Below are 24,211 nucleotides of genomic sequence, written 5' to 3'. Positions count from 1 at the left end.
ACAGTAGCACTTCTTTTATCCAAGACTATAGTCGAGATGGCCGATTGCTACAGACCCTGCATCTGGGGACAGGGCGCAGAGTCTTGTACAAGTACACCAAGCAAGCAAGGCTTTCTGAGGTGCTCTATGATACCACTCAGGTCACATTAACATATGAAGAGTCTTCTGGAGTGATTAAGACAATACACCTGATGCATGACGGATTCATCTGCACAATCAGATACAGGCAAACAGGTTTGTTGTGAAAGAGTGATGACGTCTACAACAACATCACTATTTTCTTATGACATTTTTACTGACCACAGTGTGAGATAGAAGCATTAATCCACACACCTTCAACCCAACTTTCACTTTACTTATCAAAGTATCTGACATTGAAAATTTAAAGCATGTTATAGTCTGATGAAAACTGATTTCTTAAAAACATATAGTACATTTCTTTCTTTCAGCTCTCAAGTAATTTGAAATCCAAGTGCCTAGTGTAACTGTATACCCATTCCTGCTCAGCACCAAATCTTCTCAAAGATGAAACTGCAAGATATAAGTCTCACTGAAACTAGCTCAAGCCCTGTGTAACCTTTATAAGCCTCAGTTGATGACAAAATATCTTCACAAGTCAGAACTTTCTAACGTATTTTACCCTTTGGGTTTATAGAATGCCTAAATCCAGTTACTTTAATGCTGGAATTTGTCAAAACCTGACCCACTGATTTTGTAGCAAAGGTTAAATGAAATGAAAGCATTTTTGTCAGTGATTGTAGCAAGAAAACATGTTCATAATATCAATTTCATCACCCTGGGCTACTGGATGTTATTACTTCTGTAGTTTCTATAATTAAAATGTTCCATAACTATACAGTATTTTAATTTTTTTATATTGAGGATTACCACTATGAGAATATATATCCAGGAGATAATATGCCCAGGCATTTGATATCAGAGATCAATCCCTAATATTTTATTATGAAAATAAAAGCACCGGTACTAAATAAACTAACACTAGACCTTTCTGAGTCTTCCACAGTGATCACCTAGCTTTTTACTGTTTTTGTTTCGGTTCCTATAGGGCCTCTTATTGGACGCCAGATTTTCAGATTCAGTGAAGAAGGTCTTGTGAATGCACGGTTCGACTACAGCTACAACAATTTCCGTGTCACCAGCATGCAAGCTGTAATCAATGAAACCCCTTTGCCTATAGATCTGTACCGATATGTTGATGTCTCTGGCAGAACAGAGCAGTTTGGAAAATTCAGTGTAATTAATTATGATTTAAATCAGGTCATAACTACTACAGTGATGAAACACACCAAAATCTTCAGTGCCAATGGACAAGTCATTGAAGTCCAATATGAAATCCTAAAGGCAATTGCCTACTGGATGACTATTCAATATGATAATGTGGGCCGCATGGTAATATGTGACATAAGGGTAGGAGTAGATGCCAATATAACAAGGTACTTCTATGAATACGATGCTGATGGGCAACTTCAGACTGTTTCTGTAAATGACAAAACCCAGTGGCGTTATAGTTATGATCTGAATGGAAACATCAACCTCTTAAGCCATGGGAATAGTGCTCGTCTTACTCCTCTCCGATATGACCTCCGAGACCGCATCACCAGATTAGGAGAAATTCAGTATAAAATGGATGAAGATGGCTTTCTGAGGCAGAGGGGAAATGACATTTTTGAATATAATTCTAATGGCCTGCTGCAGAAAGCCTACAATAAGGCTTCTGGCTGGACTGTGCAGTATTACTATGATGGGCTTGGGCGACGCGTCGCGAGTAAGTCCAGCCTAGGGCAGCACCTTCAGTTCTTTTATGCAGACCTTACCAACCCCATAAGAGTTACTCATTTGTACAACCACACAAGCTCGGAGATTACATCTCTGTATTATGATCTCCAAGGTCACCTTATTGCCATGGAGTTAAGCAGTGGTGAAGAATATTACGTAGCCTGTGATAATACAGGTACCCCACTAGCTGTGTTCAGCAGCCGAGGTCAAGTCATAAAGGAGATACTATACACACCTTATGGCGATATCTATCATGACACTTACCCTGACTTTCAGGTCGTTATTGGTTTTCATGGAGGACTCTATGATTTCCTTACTAAATTAGTGCACCTGGGGCAAAGGGATTATGATGTTGTCGCTGGCAGATGGACAACGCCTAATCATCACATATGGAAACAGTTGAACCTCCTTCCTAAACCATTCAACCTCTACTCCTTTGAAAATAACTACCCAGTTGGCAAAATTCAAGATGTTGCAAAGTATACCACAGGTATTTAAACTATTTAAAACTTTAAACCTGAGTAACTCAGTGCTGTTGATTTTATCACAGAATCTCAATGCCTTTGTAAATGTGCTTCCTCTTCCTGACAGTTAGCCCACAGGTTATTGTGCATTTGCTGTCTTCCTTAGTTTTTTGGAGTGAGCAAAACATGCATGTTAACATAAAACATAATGCTTTTGCATCCTGCTACATTTTCTTTTTAGCTGTTTCTATGTTTTACTCTTACATGCTTATATGAATAATTACATAAAAGAAACATTCAGGATTCTGTTTCATCATATAAATCTAACATGATGATCCTTGTGGCCTTAGTACCACTATCACATTAGGAATTTCAATGTAGTAGGCTGAGCTTATAATCCAGGGTTATCCACAAATCAAAACTTTTCCTTGTAGAGAGAGGATCAGGTGTTTTAGTGTGGGTCATATAAAGGGGAGTTTTAGGCTGGGTGCGGTGGCTCACGCCTGTAATCCCAGCATTGGGAGGCTGAGGCAGGCAGATCACTTGAGGCCAGGAGTTCAAGACCAGCCTGGCCAACATGGTGAAACCCCATCTCTACTAAAAATACAAAACTTAGCCAGGTGTGCTGGCACATGCCTATAATCCCAGCTACTCAGGAGGCTGAGGCAGGAGAATCACTTGAACCCAGAAGATGGAGGTTGCAGTGAACCAAGATTACACCACTGTACTCCAGCCTGGGCAACAGAGTGAGACTACATCTCATAAATAAATAAATGTTTTATTCCTAACTTCTATTGCCTAAACAGTTTGAAGGCAGGAGAGGTATCTTTCATGTCTTCAACAAAGGTTATAAGTATGGGATTTTTTCATTTTCTTTTTTAATATTTTGTCTCACAGACATCAGAAGTTGGTTGGAGCTATTTGGTTTCCAGTTACACAATGTACTACCTGGATTTCCCAAACCTGAATTAGAAAATTTAGAATTGACTTATGAGCTTCTACGGCTTCAGACAAAAACTCAAGAGTGGGATCCTGGAAAGGTTAGTAAAAGTTTTATCACCTCTTTTTAGCTGAAACAACAGAAGGGCATTCAATATCTAGAAATTATATTTACATATATTTGCTTACTGACATTTTAGTCTTCTTGAATATTCACTAAAATGTGCACAATTAATGAGAAGGTAGAAAAAAAGCTCCATGAGAAAAAGATCAGAGAATTGGAATTTTGGGGGAAAAAGATTAACAGGTTACTTGATGACTGCTGCAATAAGTACATAAGAGGAAAGAGGAACTGTACTTTTAAAGTTTTGAAATGGGCTACCAAGAGCAATTATGGATTCTACCTAGAGAAAATTGTTCGGTAAGAGGCATGAAAACATCAGATTTCCAACTGTAAAATAATTTAGGGGATGATGTCTTAAGAGCATGTGAATAACAGAATAAAATTATTCTGATAAAGAAAAAATACATAAGCACAATGAAGCAAAAATAATGAATATTACAAGGGTACAGTTTTGGGAAAAAATAGGAACATCAAAACATTTAAGATTCAGCAGATTATTTCATCAGAAGTGTGAGGTACAAATGAAAATAAGAAGGAGCTTTTTCTTTCAACTGAAAGAAATGTGAATATCTGTGTTTGCAAAAACAAAATGAGCTTGATACAATAAAACTGAAATGTGGGTGCAAGACCTTGAAATTTAAGTCTAAAAAATTATAAAGGACAAGAAGTTCTAGATAGGTCCTATAAATCCATCCCTTTGTAAAGATGTAAATGCTTTTTGTAATTAAAAGTCCTTCTAAAAAACATTTAGCAAAATGTTGAAAACTGCTGAAGCTTCGTAATGGATACTTGGAGGTTCATTAGTCTTTTCTCTTTATTTCTTAGTATGTTTGAAAATTGCCAAAAATAAAAAGGTTTTTTTTTAAGTCCACGTAAAAAGATCAGTGAATTTCTGGCTGATTTGCCATAGTTAATTATAAGGTCTTAAACTCTCTAAAGTAGAAACTATAAAAAAAAAGAAAAGAAAAGAAACTATGCCTTATGCATTTCTGTGTGCCTCGCTGTGCCTAAGTATTACGCTACATATAGTAATAACATCTAGTCAGTGTGAGTGAAATCAGTGAAAATAAAATGCCTGTGTTTTGGGAGAGCTGGACCCACTTAATGTGCCTTCCAGCTCTACAATTCTGTGATTTCAAGTTTAAACGTATTTCTTTATGCTTAACTCCACCAAGACATAAGAATGCTAGGTAATCACCTGTTAGTCTTTTCCAAATCTCTGATGAAGAAATTCCAAATCTGGCTGATTTTTAAATCACTCACTGGCAAATTAAAGAGAGAAGGAAGGAAGCAACCTTGCAAGCCTGTCCTTTCCACAATCACCAAGTATCTGACAGATGTCTAACTCCATGCTGCATCTGCTCTGTGCCTCTCTTTCCTAGACTATCCTGGGCATTCAGTGTGAACTCCAGAAACAGCTCAGGAATTTCATTTCCTTGGACCAACTACCTATGACTCCCCGATACAATGATGGACGGTGCCTTGAAGGAGGGAAGCAACCAAGGTTTGCTGCTGTCCCTTCTGTTTTTGGGAAAGGTATAAAATTCGCCATCAAGGATGGCATAGTAACAGCTGATATTATAGGAGTAGCCAATGAAGATAGCAGGCGGCTTGCTGCCATTCTCAATAATGCCCATTACCTGGAAAACCTACATTTTACCATAGAGGGGAGGGACACTCACTACTTCATTAAGCTTGGATCTCTGGAGGAAGACCTGGTGCTCATTGGTAACACTGGGGGGAGGCGAATTCTGGAGAATGGTGTCAATGTCACTGTGTCCCAGATGACTTCTGTGTTGAATGGGAGGACTAGACGGTTTGCAGATATTCAGCTCCAGCATGGAGCCCTGTGCTTCAACATCCGGTACGGGACAACTGTCGAAGAGGAAAAGAATCACGTGTTGGAGATTGCCAGACAGCGTGCTGTGGCCCAGGCCTGGACTAAGGAACAAAGAAGGCTGCAAGAGGGGGAAGAGGGGATTAGGGCATGGACAGAAGGGGAAAAGCAGCAGCTTTTGAGCACTGGGCGGGTACAAGGTTATGATGGGTATTTTGTTTTGTCTGTTGAGCAGTATTTAGAACTTTCTGACAGTGCCAACAATATTCACTTTATGAGACAGAGCGAAATAGGCAGGAGGTAACAAAAAAATCTCTGCCTTTGCGTCACCAAAGACTGCCTGTTTTTAAAACATAAAATGGTTTATTGTATTGGTTTTCTAGATCAGAACTCTGTATATGTAAATATGGAGGAAAAACATATCCAACTGCCTTTCAATGTGACGGAAGATGGTATTTTAATATTGTTTGTTTAAACTCTTTAAGAAATGACAGAGATTTTTAGTTCTTGTGTGGCAGTATTCAAAATAACACAAGTAGAACTCAAACAGCTAAAAACAGTTTTCGGAAAGCACCACTTTCAATTTGCCGAGCCATGCATATGTTCCAATATCCAGAAAGAACTCAAGGTTCTCTATTTCTATTGTGGCAAGCAGTTTCATCCTTAACTGTTGGCAGAAATTGTGGGCTATTTGAATAGGTGGTGCAGTAGTATCTGAACCTTCCATTTCAAAAGACTGCCAGCCCTTTCACATTTTCCAGATCTGTTATAGGAAACTTAAAAACAGGTGTAAAATGTCTTCAGCCACCATCTCCTAGAGTCAGGACCCAATTGCCCTTCCTTCTTGATTATTCCTCCTTGCTTGTTAAAGTAAATGCCATATTATTGTGCTGTGTTTTGGCGTGTGGTGGCTGGGTTCTGTCTACCATGCTTCCCTGTGGGTGTGGTAACCAGACTGAATAGCCACTATTTGCTTGTGTGTACATGACACCAAAGCAGCTGGCCAGCGTGACCTCTCTCACACAACCTGTTTTGACTCAACTTTTTACTAAATTGTCCAGCTGTATTGGTATCATGTAAACGTAGCTTTTATTAACCTGGGTAGGAATTTCTCATTTATATATAGGATGTATTTTGGTCATAGTTTCACATTAGTGATTCAGCATCTATACACTAATCCAATGGTTTTGTGCACATGAAAGGTAATTTACTTAAAAGTATGATTCTGGTACAAAAACAAAAAGAGGCTTTAGCAGGCATACATGCCTGGGATGCCGATACATACATTAACTACTACTGCAGAAATTCATAAGAGCCAAAACCTTAGAAAAATACACCTAGTACTTAAGTGAAAGTACTAAGGGAAGACCAGACCAAACATCGCAGCAGTTGCTGCCACATTGTTTCAGCCCACTTAGATTTATCTTTCAAATGTACAATTCTGTATTGAATATCTCCCAGCCATATTCAGGAAATCGAATCAAGTGAATCCTTTCCAACCAAAAACATTTCAACTAATTATAGAGACGCAGACTCATTTTTACTAAAATAATTTATGTGGTTAGTTATTTTCATTCTTCATCCTTACCCATTTATTTTTATTTAATCATCTCTACTGACTAGGAAAATAACTGTTTTCCAGGACGGGTTATTTGTTCTGTGATCATTTAAAATTTGGAGAAAGGTCAGGATTAGTGTTAATATCAGCTGCAGTTTCTCAGTCTCTAGGAATCCTGCAGTAAAAGAAGCCCCTTGGTGAGCTGAAAGATTTGTGCCCAGTGACAAAGAGACAGTTTGTAAAATGCTGTGTAATTGTAAGTTACCACAAATGAAAATACATGACAGCACAATGTGGCCCGTAGAAAATTCCCCTGAGCCAGCTTCTGCACTTTCATCACCGAGTCTGAACATTTGCTATGTCTGAAGGCAAATTTATGATGGAATGTTAGTTTGGATTCTTTCCAGCTGCTACCTAAATGCAGTGTGGGGTCATTGCCTTGCTTTGCGATGACAGTTCCTTTGAAAATATGCAAAGTCATAAGCTCATGTTAAGGTTTTCAAGAATCTGCCTCCTACTACACAAAGGGAAGCAAGGGAAAGGAAATGACCCTGGCAAACAGTAGGGAAGGGTGTATTCAAACATTTCATTTTCAAAACCTTCGGGTTAGAATACCACTTACACATGTATTCTGAGAAAGAGAATTCATGATGAACTCATCTCTCTTTATAACTGGAAACATACCAACTTCATATATTGCTAATCCATACTAAAATCATATTATTGGGTTTTTCCTGAATCAGGCCTGTGTAATGGTACAGTATTTATTCAGAATGGCAATTCTAAAATTACTAACAAACTTGTTGAAAATTTGAATACCTCCACACCAACCTAAAAATGGACCTTAAGTTCCTAGAACCTCTGATGTTCTTTTAAATTAATGGAAAAATAATTTGTGAACTGTATATAGAGAGTGCATTCATAAATGTGATTATGTATTTTATCATGAATCCAAAATGTCAATATTAGAGTCTATTTTGCTTATATTTTAAGCAATTATACTTTTTTGCAATTCACTGATGATGTATCATTTTCAAACTGCTTTAAATATCCATCAGAAACAAATATTTGAAGCTTTTACTTAATAGTGATTACCTTGAACTGTGGATTTCTAGTTTGTAATACATATTTAGTTGGTTCGTGCCTTTAGTTTCTTAAAGTTACATTTGTATTATATTCAGGAAATGCACTTTTTATTACTTACAGCTGTGGTTTTAATACTGCCTTGAACTATTATTATTCTTTTTACAACTAAAGTTCGAGGGAGGAAAGAAAAAAAAAAGCAAAAGGTTAGCACTAATGAGTAGTAAATCGAAGAGAAACGTTTTGGCATTCTTAAAAAGAACATGGAGATATTGAGTATATCACTTCCTATTCAGCTGAATAGAAGAATGCCTTCATTGACTTGCAGTTCTGAAGTTTAAATTATTGAAAGAACAATTCATTTGCATTTCCTGATGAAAGTAAAAGCATTTTTCAGAGAAACATATGAATTTCTCATACCCAGCAGACAGATGGCTGACACTGCACAGCCACACACTATTCGAGTAAGTTAAAGTGAGAGCATAGTAGTTAGACTCTCCTATGAAGAATATTCTGGGCTGGAGGCAGGGAATACTCCATGGTTGTTTCTTTTTCCTAGTTAAGCCCATTTTGTTGTGCTTTTCTGTTTTGTTTTGTTTTCACTCTTGCACTACAGTCTAGAGATCCAAATGAACTGAAAAGTTCAAAGTTTAACACATTTAAATATGTTATTTTTAGTTGTCATTCTAATCGTTATTGATTAGAAGCATGACTCCTGAAGGAAAGGGAAATAAATCTCAATTCATACTAACTTTCAACAAAACACTTGCCATATAAATAAGTATATGATTTATTTTTAACCCAAAAACTGTATAAAATAAGTGTATCCTTTGCTGTCAATTTATCTAGACGATCTATAATATATAGACTACATATATATAATATATACAACATAGCCAAATGTATGAAAACTTGACAATGTATAATTTGGAATTCACATGCTACCTATGTAGAGAGGTATGAAATTAAGTTATAATTTTCATGAGACTTTTTGAACACTGTTGACACAGTTTCAAGCATTCCATCATGTTATTTTGACTCTTTTTCTTTTTTTCTTTCTTTTTTTAAAAGTGTATTTTTAACTAGACCAGGCCCCGCTATAACATCACTTAAGAGAGGGCAAGTTTTTGCATTTATGAAGATGTGTCCATGTAAGGGTGATTGATTGTAAAGGAGCTCATTGGTAATAGAAGCAAAAGTATAGTAATGAAGTATTGAAAAGAAAATTTTGGAGAGATTGGAGCATATTATATATAGCTTGTGGAAAGACATAAGGCTACAGATTGAATAGAACATTCCTGTTTTCTTGAAGAAATTCACATACACATAGCTGATCTGACTAGTACTTCAGCTCTTCCACAGCCTTCTATAAAGGTTCTTTCTTCTGCAAAGAAAACAAACAAACAAACAAAAAAACAAACAAAAACAAACAGAAAAAAAAAAGAAAAAAGCAAAAAACAAAAAAAAAAGCAAAGTAAAATTTAAAAATACAGAAAACAAACAACAAAAAAGAATTCAACCATAAATAGTGACTATTATTTCAGTGTGTCCTTCATGTGAAAGCTATTAAGGACCAAATATACTACTGTTCATACGAAGAAATTACTTTCTAAACAGTAATTGAAAATACTTAGAGTTAAACTTGCTGTGGATTTTGTCTTGGCAGTTGTCATCTTACATTATTTGTCAAAGGAAATGTGTTTGGCAGTTAAAAATCTTTCCTTAGATTTAGTGGTGGACTTTAACCTCTTAAATAAATGTTAGTATATCAGATTGTGTCCTTGAAAAATATTTTACTTGTATGAATCATGACAACGTCTGAATCTTTACTATTCTTCTGGCAAAAGCATCAGTAAGAGAGAAGGCGAAAAAGAGAAGTATAGCCTTTATGTCAGAAAAACATTCTTTTTAGCTGCTTACTTTCTCATGAAAAGTAAAGATGTTTACAGTGTATGCCAAGTTTTCAGTTTCTGTATAACAACAGTTAGAGGTTCTAATCATATTGAAAATTGTGTTATAATGGTCTGAGCCATGTTGCTAGGAAACAATAGGTTCCAATTTTGTATTCCTGCTCTCCTGTGCTGAAAAGTGACTGGATACTGTACAGGTTCATGTTCTCTGGCTGCAGTTAAATGGTCTTTTGCATTTTGCTCTGGCTTTCAGGCCAGAAGCATGCATTTTTCTACAAGAGCATCACAACAACATGCTGTAAATATTTAAAGTTAAACATTATGTGTTGATATTTGAAAGAAAAGTACTTTGAATATTTCATTTTTAAAAAATAAAATTGCCAATGAAAAATGTGTCCCATTTTATTCATGCGCCAAACTGCCTTCTCAAGTCAGTCTGGTCACCTTGGATAGGACAAGTGGCTCACTAACAGGGAACAATAAAACCACATCATCTTGAAAATGTAGGTACAGAAATCAAAAGGTCACTAATCCTAGGCAGACCTCTCTTCATTTTTATTTTTCATACAAATAGGATCTCTGACACAAATGACCATTTAATAAACAAAGAAGAGTAGCTGCTGCAAATATAAATGCCTCTAGGCTATGACTTTTAAAAAGGCTTCGCTCTGCTTTGGGTGCCTTTCTCAGCAATAGAAAGAAAATTAAAAATTATAAAAATGGGGTGGGAGAGATATAGGAGTTCAGGGTGTCCAAACACACTGGCAAAAAAATGGATGTTGGGGCGGCAGCCAGGGGGGAAGGGTGTCAGGGAGGGGAGGCAATCATGAAACACTAAAAAAACCTATGCAATTACAATTGCCATTTGGCACTTGTTTTTCACAAGAAGACATTTACAAGTGACGCTGGGAAATCTGGCCAACAGATCTTCAAAAATTCATCTTCATACTAGCGGAGCACACATAGTCCAAACAGCCCATTACTGAAACTTGGAATCCTGCAATTTACACTTCAAAATGCCCTGCTGCTTTTTTATGTGTGTGTGTGTGTGTGTGTGTGTGTGTTTCACTATGTATATATACAGTGAAAAGAATCATGGAGCAGAAGACAACCTTGATCATCTCAACACAACCCATCAGTAAAAAATAATGGGAGTAGGGGGTTGTTAGTATCAATCATCTGGATTTTTTTTTCAAAATATGCATCCCACCTCACACTCAGGGTATTTTTTAAAAGGGCAGGAGCTCCTATAGGGAGATAATTATTAAAGGAAATAGGAGATTTTTGTATATTCCTTCTCACCCTCCCTTTTAGAGATCTGTGAATATCAATATTATTTAAACACTCAGTACTATTACTACCTTAAAGTTATACATATATATAACTGCACACACATATATATGTAAATTATTGTACCTTAATAATCTTGTGAGGTTAGTACGACTTAATTATTCCTACTTGGCAAATACAATAACAGTAACAGACTGACTTACCTAAGGTCACGTGGATAATCAGTAACAAAGATGAAAAACAGTGGGAGTTGAACAATGAGAACACATAGACACAGGGAGGGGAACATCACACACTGGGGCCTGTCAGGTGGTGGGTGGCAAGGGGAGGGAGAGCATTAGGACAAATACCTAATGCGTGCGGGGCTTAAAACCTAGATGACAGGTTGATAGGTGCAGCAAACCACCATGGCACATGTATACCTATGTAACAAACCTGCACATTCAGCACATGTATCCCAGAACTTAAAGTAAAATAAAAATTAAAAAAAAAAATGTTTAAATGGCCCACCAGGGGACTAAAAAAAAAAAAAAAAAAATCAGATCTCACGCACTCCTGCTTTTACTCTCTCCGTCCAATACTGAATGTGATACGTACTATAACCTTTTGTCATCTTGTGAGAAAACAGTTCTATTTCTGTGTGTATGTGTGCAACCAAGATGTATCTATATCTCAATTCCATATATGTTAATGGCTCTATCCAAACAGTTGGTTAGGCTTACTGTATCTTGTTACATAAAAAAAAATTAAAAAATCTTCATTTAAGAACTAAATGACCTAATGATAAGAATTCAGCCTTTTACTACAAGTTTGGCCAATGACCCCAAATTAGGAAAATACCCAAACTGGGTAGTTTGACTTCCCCCCTAGTTGCAAACTACAAAATAATGGTACCCCATTTACTGCAAGAGAAAACATAAGTGTCAAAGGTGAATGTATAGCATCCTAACAGGAAGACCAGGCATCCTATAACCTTGAAATACTCAAGGGCAAATCTGGGTTGTACTAGTAGTAGACTGGATTCTAAGCTTAACAAAGTGAATTAAATAAAACATAAGCTGATGTTGAAACATTATTAACAGAGTTTAAAGCTGTTCCTCACATTTTTAATTCTGTGTCCATTCTACCCCAAAGAATATCTTAAATCCAGCCCTTTATTTATAGCAGAGGACTTAATCAGAGGCATTCTCTATAGACTTATTCTACCTGTGCACTACCACAAAGGTTCCCTGCCTGTAACAGCCAAACAGACAATTACCTAAGCTTGTCTCCATACTGACCTTATCTCTTAAGAGCAAATTTCAGAGGAAATGAATAAGTATTTGATAAGCTGTCATGTTCCTTTTTGGGCTTGCTGACACACTTTTTTTTTCTGAAGAGAGCTGCACACTTGGAAATATATTGTGCATTTTTCTACCTTGACTCAGCATCTTACAATATGTTAGCATGGCAATATTTTAGATATGGCAAGGATATGACCTTTCTGTAAAGGTGCAAGTTATTACATACTGGAAAATAGCAGGGATGCTCATGCTGGGAAAGAAAAGGTGAAAAAAAAAAAAAAACTTGACGAATAAAAGGCCAGCCAAAGAAGACAGGGAGTAGGCTCATCAACTGGGAGCTTTGACAGTAACAAAATCAAAAAAGCACTTACCAGGGAATCACTCCAATAAGATAAGATAATCATCAATCCTTTATTTGGTTTCTTAATAGCATCAGCCTCTGAAAATTTTTATAAGGAATTATAAGGAATATTTCAAGACAAATTAGGTAAATAAAGCTTTCAAACACTTTATTTAAATGTGAAAGACTTGATGATTCAAAAAAAGCTTTTTTTTCAAAAAAAAGGCTCTTGGAAGTGAACATGCAAACATAATTCATATGTTTAGGATTATTCCAGAATGAACACATTATAGAGTTAGAATTAGTTACATCTATTACAATTTAAACTCAAGTCATATAATTAAAAATTATTAAACCTATGCAACTTATTATGAAAATAGGATTTTTAAATTCCTTTACAAGTTAAAGTGATGCTTTTACCTCAAGAAATGGTAAACCACCCATAATGCATTACTGGGGCCATACTCCACTTTTTCACTCCCACAGCATCCATATCAAATGCTCAGAAATCAAGTCTTGCCAGTACATGAAGAGTAGCTCTGTCTCTCAACAGTTCACTAATTAAAACCAAGTTCATCAACACTCATACACAACCCAGAATTCCAAGTTACTATTTTACAGTGAAGCTTAGCCTTTTCATATGGCCCATGGACCAGAGTATTTGCATTGACTCGTTCTGCCTCTAAAGACCAGATCTATCTGGCTCTAAAGACCACATCTACCTACACACACACGGGGAACCTCATTTATCATGTACTTATCAACTTTCATTGTTATTGTTTCCTTGTCTTTTATTGTTATTTTCTTTCACTGTCTTTATCGTTATTGTTTTCTCGTCCAACGAGACAGTGAACTGAGAGCAGGGACCAGGTGTTTTTACTTCTATACCCTCAGTGTCCTATTACGTTTGCTGAGTGAATGAATTCCGTGAACCCTGTAGCAAAGTGACATATAATCAATCACAAATCATGAAAATATAAATGTGAGAAGAAAATACCACATAAAATTCTGACTCTCGTGTAGGTTTCAATCACTTGGAATTTTTTTTAAAAACTTAATATAATCATAAACTTCCCAGTGGTTTTGTAGGGTTACTTTAAAAGGAGGCTGGTTACAAATCAGTTATTCATGAGCTGCAGCTGCTGAAGTTTCCCTTCAAAATGAGGTTTTCCATGTAGTAGAAACAACTAGGGCAGAGGTAAATGAAAAGAAAAATTCATTTCGTTGGATTTGTAATGCAATTTCAAATCCTGTAGCATCAAATACGATAAACATGTTTACAGCGTATCTTAAAATTATAAGATTTTCAACTCCAGGTTGGTCTGTGGATTTTACTGTCCAACATCAGAACACTAGGCAAGAAGGTTGCTTTCAGAATTAAACATAAATCCTTCACTCTTTTTCTAGTGCTTGTTTTAACACACAGTATACAGCTTCAAAAATCCCAAAAGAGCCTATGACACCATAGCTAGTGGAGAACTTGGCAAAGACAAGGGACACCAGCCAACTTCCCACCATACAGTCAAGCAAGACATTTTAAAATTAGTAGCTATCAAATAATATTTCACTAAAAACGGAGCTTTTCACCAAAACTGAGGATTATTTTTATTTATATTTGGCAAGAATTGACATTAATCATTTATAAAGTATTCATTATGCTTTAAATTGTTTCCTATTTGTAAATATAATAACTGAAAATAACCTATGGAATTACTTTTTCCCAATCCTCATTTCAAAGTTCCTCACTATGTACAAAAGTCCATTTCAGCTTTGACATCATGCTAGATGCTTCCATTACAGGACTACAATGGCTTTAGAAATTCATTTGTAGCTCACTGAACTGTATTATCTATAATATATAAGACTTAGCATATATTTAAATTATAGAAAATAAAGTACAAGGTGTTTTATTTTTCTTCATGGGGCTTTCAGGCAGACATCAGGATCTTCTCTTATCCCTAAAGAAAAATAACAAATATGAAGAAAAAATAAACTTACAAGCTATTAAAATTATAGATTAATGCAAACTTATAAAATTTCCAACTGCATAAAACTCACAATGACACAACACAATAATATATCACAAGCAACTATTATTTAAAACTGAGTCATGAAGAATGGAATACTAGGCAGAAAAAAACAACTAGCCAACTTGGAAATTAGAGTTCTGTTTGCATTTGTATTAAAAAGGCTATTCATTAATTTAATTCACCACTTGAGTCTAATTGTCAGTTTATGCCTGAGCCTAGGTCCCTGTCAAAAAGGGACATAACAACTTATTTTCTTTTATCATAAATATTTATTGTTTCAATCAAGGCCGATCCTCTTACTCCAAACAAATGATAAACCCCATTCAATAGAGGAGTAAACAGTCACGTAAGAGATAGCTACAGACATTGGCTGGTATTCAGTCTTTAGCACGACACATACACTAAAATAGGTTTGCTCAGGATATGTAATAATTTGTGCCAGTGGAACAATAAAGTCTACTATTTAATTTCCTTTGCTTCAGAAAAATGTCATTAATTCAAGCACCACCAATTCAGAAACCAGAATCGTGTGTGCCAGGCTAACGTTGGCTTTCATGTCCCTGTAGAAAAAAACAGTTTACTAAGCAAAGGTAAAGCACAGCTCAGGTGTTCTCTGAATTATACCATCTTTCACATTATTTGTGTCTGAATTAGTGAAGTGAAATGATACTTAGCTACCTATAAAAGGGACAGGAAAGAACAAGATGAGACAGACAAGAGCAGTTAAAATGTTATGGGCTTATAGAATTTTTGATGATTTTACAGAGATTTATTAAAAGTTTATAGAATAATAGATTAAAATTATAGCACATAAATTGTCACCTCTCATTTGACTTGCTGGCTACATCTACTTTCTCATTGCATTTTTCTTACATAACTTCTAATTGATTATATGGTTATGAATAGGTTGACTCATAAATCTGAGCTTCCAAACCCTGTCAAAAATTAAGAGTAAATCATACCTGTAGTACCTTGTGTACTTCTAGCTGAGGACTTCTTCTCAACTGGATACTGCAGAGGTATTACAATGCCTTGATCTGGCTTCTGAAATGCTGAAATGAGATTTTTTATTTTCCGGAAATATCTTTTATGTACCCCAGGTGCTGTCTGGAAAATAAAAGGCCAAGCAAATTATTTACCTATCTCAAAATGATACAAAAAGACCTACAAAATGTGCTAGGGATGCTAAGAGAGGTAACATTTGTGTAACTTGTTGAAATATTTGAAAACATAAGAAAGAAGGAAAAACAACATTCCAGAAGAGCTTACTTTGGTTGGCTGAATTTCCCTGCAAGAGGAGCTAATGAGCTGTCATTTCAGTTCTCCCAAGGGTGGTATTCGTTTGTACAAGCTCTTGCTCATCGCCCTGCCCTTCCTGCCTGCTCCCCATCAGACATCTCAAACCTCTAAGGGTATACAGGCCATTACCCACAATGAATTCACCAACAGAGGGGATGCAGTTAAACAGGAAAAAAAAAAAAAAAAAACAGATCCTACAGGTCATTAATAAAAAGACTGAGGAACAACAACAAAAGAAAAACCAACAACCCATCCTCCCTGCCATCATCCCACAATATAAAATGCTACACAGGAAATTAAAAATTGGCTGTTATGATACACACAGTGCACGGCTAGTTCAGTGCTCATACTCTTTCACCTCATAATATTTCCTGCGTCATTCTTCACATTAAAATTTTTCCTCCTTGGGAAACTTCCCTATAATCCCAAAATTATTCTCTTCATCAGCATGTCACTGTAACAAGGTTTCCTCTATGACATGAAAATGAAAGACTATATAAGGTCACCTTTATTTATTTGTGTATTTTTAAAGAGACAGTTATTTGCAGATGACGATTAAAATGTGTTCCTTTCCTGACATCAGTTGTCTTGCAAAGACACTGCCTGAAATCAACAACAATTTCCTGCAAAAGCTTATGAGCCAAGCTTCAGGCATCAGCTCAAAACTGTCATTTTACATAAAATAAAGTAGTATTGCTATGAGCAATTGAACAATGACTAGTATTTTTTTTTAAAGTTGTTTTTCAGCTATTCCATCTGGAAGATTTTTGAGGTGGGAGCTGTTTGTTTTTTTAGAATTTAATGAGAAAACATGAAGGCTGGCATGAAGACTTCTGTCAGCTAGACAGTGGTATGCTGAAGATAGCATGCTACACTATCCATAGTAACTCTCAGTCATTTCCTTATGTTGGGGTAATTTTTCATTGAAAACATGACAAAAATTCTTTTTAGCTCTATATTAGTGTTCCCCCATATGTTCACAGTAGATGTAGAACACTCTCTCACCCAGCTCCACCCCACTCTCTCACCTACCCTCCATCTTCCTAAAGCTTGATTGAGAACTCATCCAAAATAACATGGCCATTCTTGCAGAAATCCAAACAGTTCTTTGGTTCCAAGATAGAATCTCCAAATTGCAAATGCAGGCCATAGGCACAAATTGCCTTCTTATACTCTCCTCAGTGCACTTTTTCATTTGCAAAGCACATTCCTATCTCTTGCCTTCACTATTTCCTCACAAAATGGCAGTTATTGGCTTATTCAGTTATTCCCATTTGACAGATAAGAAAATGTGAATGCAAAGAAATTAATCAGCTTGCCCAAAGTCACACAGACAACCAGAGGCAGAACTGGCTCTGAATCCCAGGACCCAGTCTCTTGCCTTTCAGATTAGAACTGGGTCAAACAGGATCTAGCGAAGCTAGGGTCATCAACCAGCAGAGAAACTACACACTCCCCAAGTGTGGAAAGATTTCAAACCACACATCTTTTTGGCTGTTCTTGTGGCTTGTAAAACCATTTATCAACAGAAGCATAGCCGGGCACAGTGGCTCACACCTGTAGTCCCAGCATTTGGGAGGCTGAGACCAGTGGATCACCTGAAGTCAGGAGTTCAAGACCAGCCTGGGCAACATGGTGAAACCCCAGCTTTACTAAAAATACGAAAATTAGCCAGGTGTGGTGGCGCACACCTGTAATCCCAGCTACTTGGAAGGCTGAGGCACAAGAATCCCTTGAACCTGGGAGGCAGAGGTTACAGTGAGCCGAGATCGTGCCATTCCACCACTCCAGCCTGAGTGACAGAGTGAGACTCTGTCTCAAAACAAAACAGAGAAGCATCATTTTTATGGGTACTGATATGTAGTTAACACTTGATTATCCGTGCTAACAGAGAGCTATTTGAATTGGGGATCTGATGTTTCATAAGCAAATGATTGGCCTATTTTACAGTGTTTTACTTAGATTAATAAGGACAATTATTTAACATCTGCTGATCTCCTGATCATATACCCAGTAAAGCCTGAAGACAGTGATGTCAACAGGGTGACATCACTGTTGTGATGTCAGTACATTTTAAATAATGTATTGCCAACAATTCACATATTAATAAGTGAAAGTAGATTGTAGAATTATCTAAATTAACAATTTAGCAAAATTTTAGTCTGAGTCATATAAGATAATACACTAGGCAATGATTTAACCTAAAAATCTCTCTAAAACTAGAAATACACATGATATCTGCCTTTCATAATTCTGTGGGGCCAGGGTTCGATTTCATGACACTCTTTAAAACAAATCTCACTTACCTAGATTTCTAGCACAATATATGCACAGATGATGGCGTGCTACTGCCCTGATTTTTCCTGCAGCATGGCAAACTAAAACATTGTTCCGAAAATCAGTATTAATATCTATCATTTACCCAGTTTTGAAAATATATTTATCACAAGAATTGTACCACTGACAACTCTCATCCTGTCACTGAACTCAACTATTCTTCAAATTTGCACATCTCCCATACTGTCACCTCTTGGTTATCCATGGAAACATGTATTAGATCACAGCTGGTCTTCAATATGCTCTAGAGAAATTTCTTCCAGTCAGGTGGTATGAACTCTGAGAATATATACTAGTTTAATATTCAGCTTAGAACAGCACTGCTAATAAGGTAAATTTAGTAGATAGAAAAAAATGCAATATGCATTTCAAAAATTAAAGAACTTTTTAAACTATTTTCTATTTGGGGATAAGTCATGCCAATCTTCTGCTCTCTTGGTGCAGAAAATTACAATATTATTAAATGAACAAGGTCAGATCAGACAACAGGATGAGGGGGCATTTGTGTTCAATAAGTCCTCTCTTCTTTAACATGATCACAAGCATGTAACAATCTCATATGATGTTATACTCAAAACGCAGGAAAACAAGTTTAAAAACAAAGTTGTTAAACCCTAAGAATTTAAGATCCTTTCCTTACATAATATTCTTCAGCAGCTGAAGGGTATTTCTCTAGGGAGAAGAGCTATTTCTGGTGAAATAATATACAAACATATATATGTGTGTGTGTGTGTGTGTGTGTGTGTGTCAGTATATATTACACATAACTTTCTTCATAATAAAGTTTAATTTCTTATTCAATCATCTCTGCAGTGATACAGAGAATTTTTTTAAATAAACAGGTATAAATCATTTTGATTAGAAATGGCATAACTTTATCTTTAGTTAGTATTATAGTTTTAATAATCCTTACATAATACAGCAACAGTGTGTTTGAAAACTTGGCCTAATTCATCTCAGTGGTTCAAAACATTTGTGGTCTGTAATTTGTGCTTTCCAACTTACTGACAAATTAGTAAACGGGAGAGCTATTTTAACTTTTTGAAGTCTAGACTTCAGAAAATTTTAAATGTATAGATTGAGTTATTAATAGGAGCTGTGGCAATTTTCAGGAGTTCACTTTTTTGAGGGCTCACTGTGTGCCAGGCCCTATGGCAAAGAGCTTCTTTATGTATGTTATCTCATTTACTCTTCAAAATGAGCCCTGTGCATAATGGAGGATTCTTAGGCTCAGTTTACAAATGAAGAAACTGGCTCACAGAAAAGTCAAGTAACCTGCCCAAGATCATAGACCTACCAGAGAGGAGGGGAGAGCAGACCTGGAACCCAGATTTGCCTAGTTTCTTCCAAAGCCTAGTGTCTTCCACTCATAACTGTTTAATTTCAAGTTATAACTTCCCAAGGATATTGTAGTCTCTTAGAAAACAAGCATCATGGTTTTTAATCCCCATAATACCAACACTCATATTGGTATCATCTGGTAAATAACTGTTCATTTAATTATTTTACCTGCTTTTGATATGCTTTCTAAGATTTCACATAGTCACTAGAAGTTTGACATAACCCTTCTACATTTTTATCTTTCTCCTGAAGTCAAACAACTCTGCAAAATGGTGGCTAAACAGGACTGGGAACAAAATTCTCTAAAGCTTTCTTAATGACCCAAGAACAATTTTTGATTGGAGTTTTAAAGATTTCAACCTTATGAATACTTCATAATGTAGAATTCGCTCTTTTATAAAACCAGCCTAAATTTCAAACACCTCCTTGATACCCCCAGAAGCAAAAATAAATAAAACTATACCTCAGCACTCAAGAACCTGTTTCTGTCTGGGACACTCGGTATGTATAAATGTAACCGTGATACCTGTGAAAGAATAAACTTCCATTACTAAAATATTCCAAAAGAACAATGGATACTGTAAATTTAAGCTTAATATTACATATAAATGTCACTTATACTAGGACACACGTATATGGTGCCATTGCATTCATAGGAAGCAAAGCATAGTGAATCTAACTTGTCTCCATATTGTAACTGCCCAACCACAGTTTCCAGTGAGATTTATCTTTTCATTTTTTGAAGTATGGAAATTCATGCTCCTAAAGATTGTCAAGTTGAGAGACTGTTTGGACAGAAAGAAACTACAACAGGGACCTGTTGTAATTGATAAAACCATGAATTATTAGATAGTTTTAACAAACAATAGACTTATTTTTAAGTACATATCAAACCTTAAGGTGAAAAATTTTCACTGGGATAATACACTATCAGGCCTACATAATTATTAATATTAATAATATTTGTTATAAATATAATAGCAATAGTATAATATATAATTATAGTATACTATAATATGAATATAACTATATTTTTATAAAATTACTATTTTAATGTATAGTAATATAATATTGCCACAGTCATGCATCACTTACCAAGGGGGATACATTCTGAGAAGTGCATCATTAGGTGATTTCATTGTTGTGCAAACATGATAGACTGTATTTACACAAACCTATGTGGTATACCACCTAGGCTATGTGGTATAGCCTATTACTCCAGGCTACAAACCTGTACAGCATGTTACTGTACAGAATACTGTATGCAGTTGTAACATAATGGTAAGTATTTGTGTATCTAAACCTACCTAACATAGAAAAGGCACAGTAAAATACAGTATAAAAGATAAAGAATGGTATACCTGTTGAGAGTACTTACCATGAATGGAACTTGCAGGACTGGAAGTTACTCTGGGTGAGTCAATGAGTGAGTGGTGAGTGAATGTGAAGGCCTAGGACATTACACTACTAGAATGTTATAAACACTGTAAACTTAGGCTACACTAAATTTATTTTAAAATATTTATATTTCCCGGATCATGAGGTCAGGAGATCGAGACCATCCTGGCTAACACAATGAAACCCCGTCTCTACTAAAAATACAAAAAATCAGCTGGGCATGGTGGCACACACCTGTAGTCCCAGCTACTTGGGAGGCTGAGGCACTGAGGCAGGAGAATCATTTGAACTCAGGAGGTGGAGGTTGCAGTGAGATGAGATCACGCCACTGCACTCCAGCCTGAGTGACGGAGCGAGACTCTGTCTCAAAAAAAAAAAAAAAAAAAAATCTCTTCAATAATAAATTACCCTTAGATTCCATTCTTTTACTTTATAAACTCTTAAACTTTTTAAACTTTTTGACTCTTTTATAACACTTTGCTTAAAACACAAACACATTGTACAGCTGTACGAAACTGTTTTTCTTTATATCCTTATTCCATAAGCTTTTCTCTGCTTTTAAATTTTTTATTTTATGTATTCTTTGCTATTCAAACTTTTTTTTAAAAAACTAAAATACAAATACACACATTAGCCTAGGCCTACAGAGGGTCAGGATCATCAGTGTCACTGTCTTCCACCTCTACATCTTATCCCACTATAGGATCTTCAGGTGCAGTCACACACAGGGAGCTGTCATCTCCTATGATAACAATGCCTTCTTCTGGATTACCTCCTGAGGGACCTGCCCAAGGCTGTTTTACAGCTAACATTTTTTATATAAGTAGGAGTAGATTTTAAAATAATGATAAAATGCATAGTACAGTAAATATATAAACCAGTAACACAGTAATTTGTTATCATTATCAATTATTGTGTACTGTATATAATTGTCTGTGCTATACATTTTTTTCTTTTTTCTATTTGTTTTTTTCTTTTTTTGAGATAGAGTCTCGCTGTATTGCCCAGGCTGGAGTGCAGTGGCGCAATCTCAGCTCACTGCAACCTCTGCCTCCCGGGTTCACACAATTCTCCTGTTTCAGCCTCCCGAGTAGCTGAGGCTACAGGTGCATGCCACCATGCCTGGCTAATCTTTGTGTTTTTAGTAGAGACGGGGTTTCACCATATTGTCAGGCTGGTCTTGAACTCCTGATCTCAGGTGATCCACCTGCCTCAGCCTCCCAAAGTTCTGGGATTACAGATGTGAGCCATCACACCTGGCCTGTGCTATACTTTTATACAGCTGACAGCACAGTCGGTTTGTTTATACCAGTGTCATCACAAATACATAAGTAATTCACTGTGCTGTGGCATTACAATGGCTACAACATCAGTAGGTGATAGGAATTTTTCAGCTCCATTATAATCTTATGGGACCACCATTGTATATGCTGTTCGTCATTAAGGAAAATGTTGCTATATTGCACATGACTATATTACTATATTACTCTATAATATATTATAAATGAAGTAATAGTAAAAAGATATGAATTCAAAACAAGTGCTGTTTGTTTCTGTTATATTTTTGTGGAAGAGCAACTCTAAAATGCTGTAAACTAGGACTATCTCCAAAGTGCCTTAGCTGTAACTTTATTTTCCTAAAAGCAGCTTATCCTTTTAAATGGGGTAAATATTCCCTCCCATTACTCAGTTTATATCTATATTGCATATCTGTCTAATTGATTTCTACTACATGCCAAGAGTTTTACTTTCTGTATTAGTCTGTTTGGCTGCCATAACCAAATACCATACCTTGAATGGCATAAATAAAAGAAATTTACTTTCTCACTGTTCTGGAGGCTGGAAAGTCCAAGATCGATCCAAAAAGTTTCATTTTGAGCCCTCTTCTCTTGCCTTGCGAGTAGCTGACCTCTTGCTGTGTGCTCACACAGCCTTTTCTGTTGTAATAAGGCCCCCAATCCTATCATATTAGAGCCCCACCCTTATGACCTCATTTAACTTTAATTATCCCCTATCTCCAATTACAGTCATGTTGGAGGTTAGAGCTTAAACATATTATGGGGGAACACAATTCAGTCTATATAATTCCACTGTTGACCCCCAATACTCATGTCCTTCTCACACTTATACCATCCCAATGGCCTCAAAATAAATTAATTCTAGCATCAACTTAAAATCTAAAGTCCAAAGTTTCATCTAAATAAAATTAGATGTGGGTTAGACTAGCAGTATTATTCATCTTGAGGCAAAATTTATTTCCGGTTGTGAAACTATGAAACCAGACAAGCTATGTGCTTCCAAAATATAATGGCGCTACAGGAAGACGATAGACATTCCCATTCCAAAGGGAGAAATTGGAAGAAATAAAGGGGTCACAGGTCCCAAGCAAGTCCAAAATCTAGCCAGGCAAACTCCATTAGCTCTTAAGGCTCAAGAATAATCCTCTTTGATTCAACACTCTGCCCTTCAGGTTCACTGGGAAAGCAGCATCACCGCCACAGCTCTGTAAGGTGGCCACATCCTTTGGCTAGGGTGATGGCCCCACCCATGTGGCTCTGTTGGATGTCAGTCTCACTTTTTGAAACCAAGGTAGAGGCAGCCTTAGCCTCCAGGCCTGTGCACTCTGGGCCTATAGTAGGAATGGCAGCCCTGGTGATCACTGAATCACCTCAGGGTTGTTCTTCCCTTTTTCTTGAAGGATAAACCATGTTTGCAGCAAATAACTATACCATACTGTCCTGTTCTCTTTGGTCCAAACTGGTAATATTTCTGCTGCTTTTATCCAAACTCTATTCCTGACTTCTGCTGAGATGGCTGGTTAATATCATAAGCAATCTTAAGGAGTGATAGATAATCCAGCCATACCCTAGTTTTGTCTCCAGCACAAGCTTCCTCATTTATTGCAATACATAAAGACTCAGAATTTTCCAAATGTTTAAGTTCAAGTTCCTTTTTGCTTAACAATTCCTTCTTCAATTCATCTGTCTCCTTTTGTATTTTACCATAAGCAGTCAGGAGGAACTGAGCCACTCCTTCAACCTTTTGCTTAGAAATCTCCTCAGATAAATAGTCAAATTTTTTACTCAACAAATTCTATCTTCTTCAAAATATTAGAACACAGTTCAGTCAAGTTCTTTACCATTTACAACAAGGAACACCTTTCTCCCAGTTTGCAGTAACA

General features: G+C 36.3%; 2 protein-coding genes across 2 annotated transcripts in view; one reads left to right on the top strand and one right to left on the bottom strand.

The window, feature by feature from the left end:
* The window catches only part of LOC117078432 (teneurin-1-like), an 11,202-nt gene extending 1,099 nt beyond the window's left edge, over positions 1–10,103 (top strand). Inside the window, exons 2-5 of the mRNA XM_033201987.1 lie at positions 5–234; positions 1,067–2,287; positions 3,159–3,301; positions 4,707–10,103. Of these exons, the coding sequence (XP_033057878.1) occupies positions 5–234; positions 1,067–2,287; positions 3,159–3,301; positions 4,707–5,465 (2,353 nt within the window). The 3' untranslated portion in view covers positions 5,466–10,103. The remainder of the gene's footprint in view (positions 1–4; positions 235–1,066; positions 2,288–3,158; positions 3,302–4,706) is intronic.
* Positions 10,104–12,772: 2,669 nt separating this feature from the next.
* SH2D1A (SH2 domain containing 1A) overlaps positions 12,773–24,211 on the bottom strand; it is a 32,556-nt gene continuing 21,117 nt past the window's right edge. The window contains exons 2-4 of the mRNA XM_033201986.1: positions 20,112–20,158; positions 15,618–15,758; positions 12,773–14,583 (exon numbers count right to left, since the gene is read on the bottom strand). Coding sequence (XP_033057877.1) covers positions 14,543–14,583; positions 15,618–15,758; positions 20,112–20,158 — 229 coding nt within the window. The 3' untranslated portion in view covers positions 12,773–14,542. The remainder of the gene's footprint in view (positions 14,584–15,617; positions 15,759–20,111; positions 20,159–24,211) is intronic.

The sequence above is a fragment of the Trachypithecus francoisi genome, unplaced genomic scaffold, assembly GCF_009764315.1.
Source record: "Trachypithecus francoisi isolate TF-2019V2 unplaced genomic scaffold, Tfra_2.0 Lachesis_group6, whole genome shotgun sequence".
NCBI classification, from domain to species: Eukaryota; Metazoa; Chordata; class Mammalia; order Primates; family Cercopithecidae; genus Trachypithecus; species Trachypithecus francoisi.
This window is presented reverse-complemented; position numbering and strand designations above follow the sequence as displayed.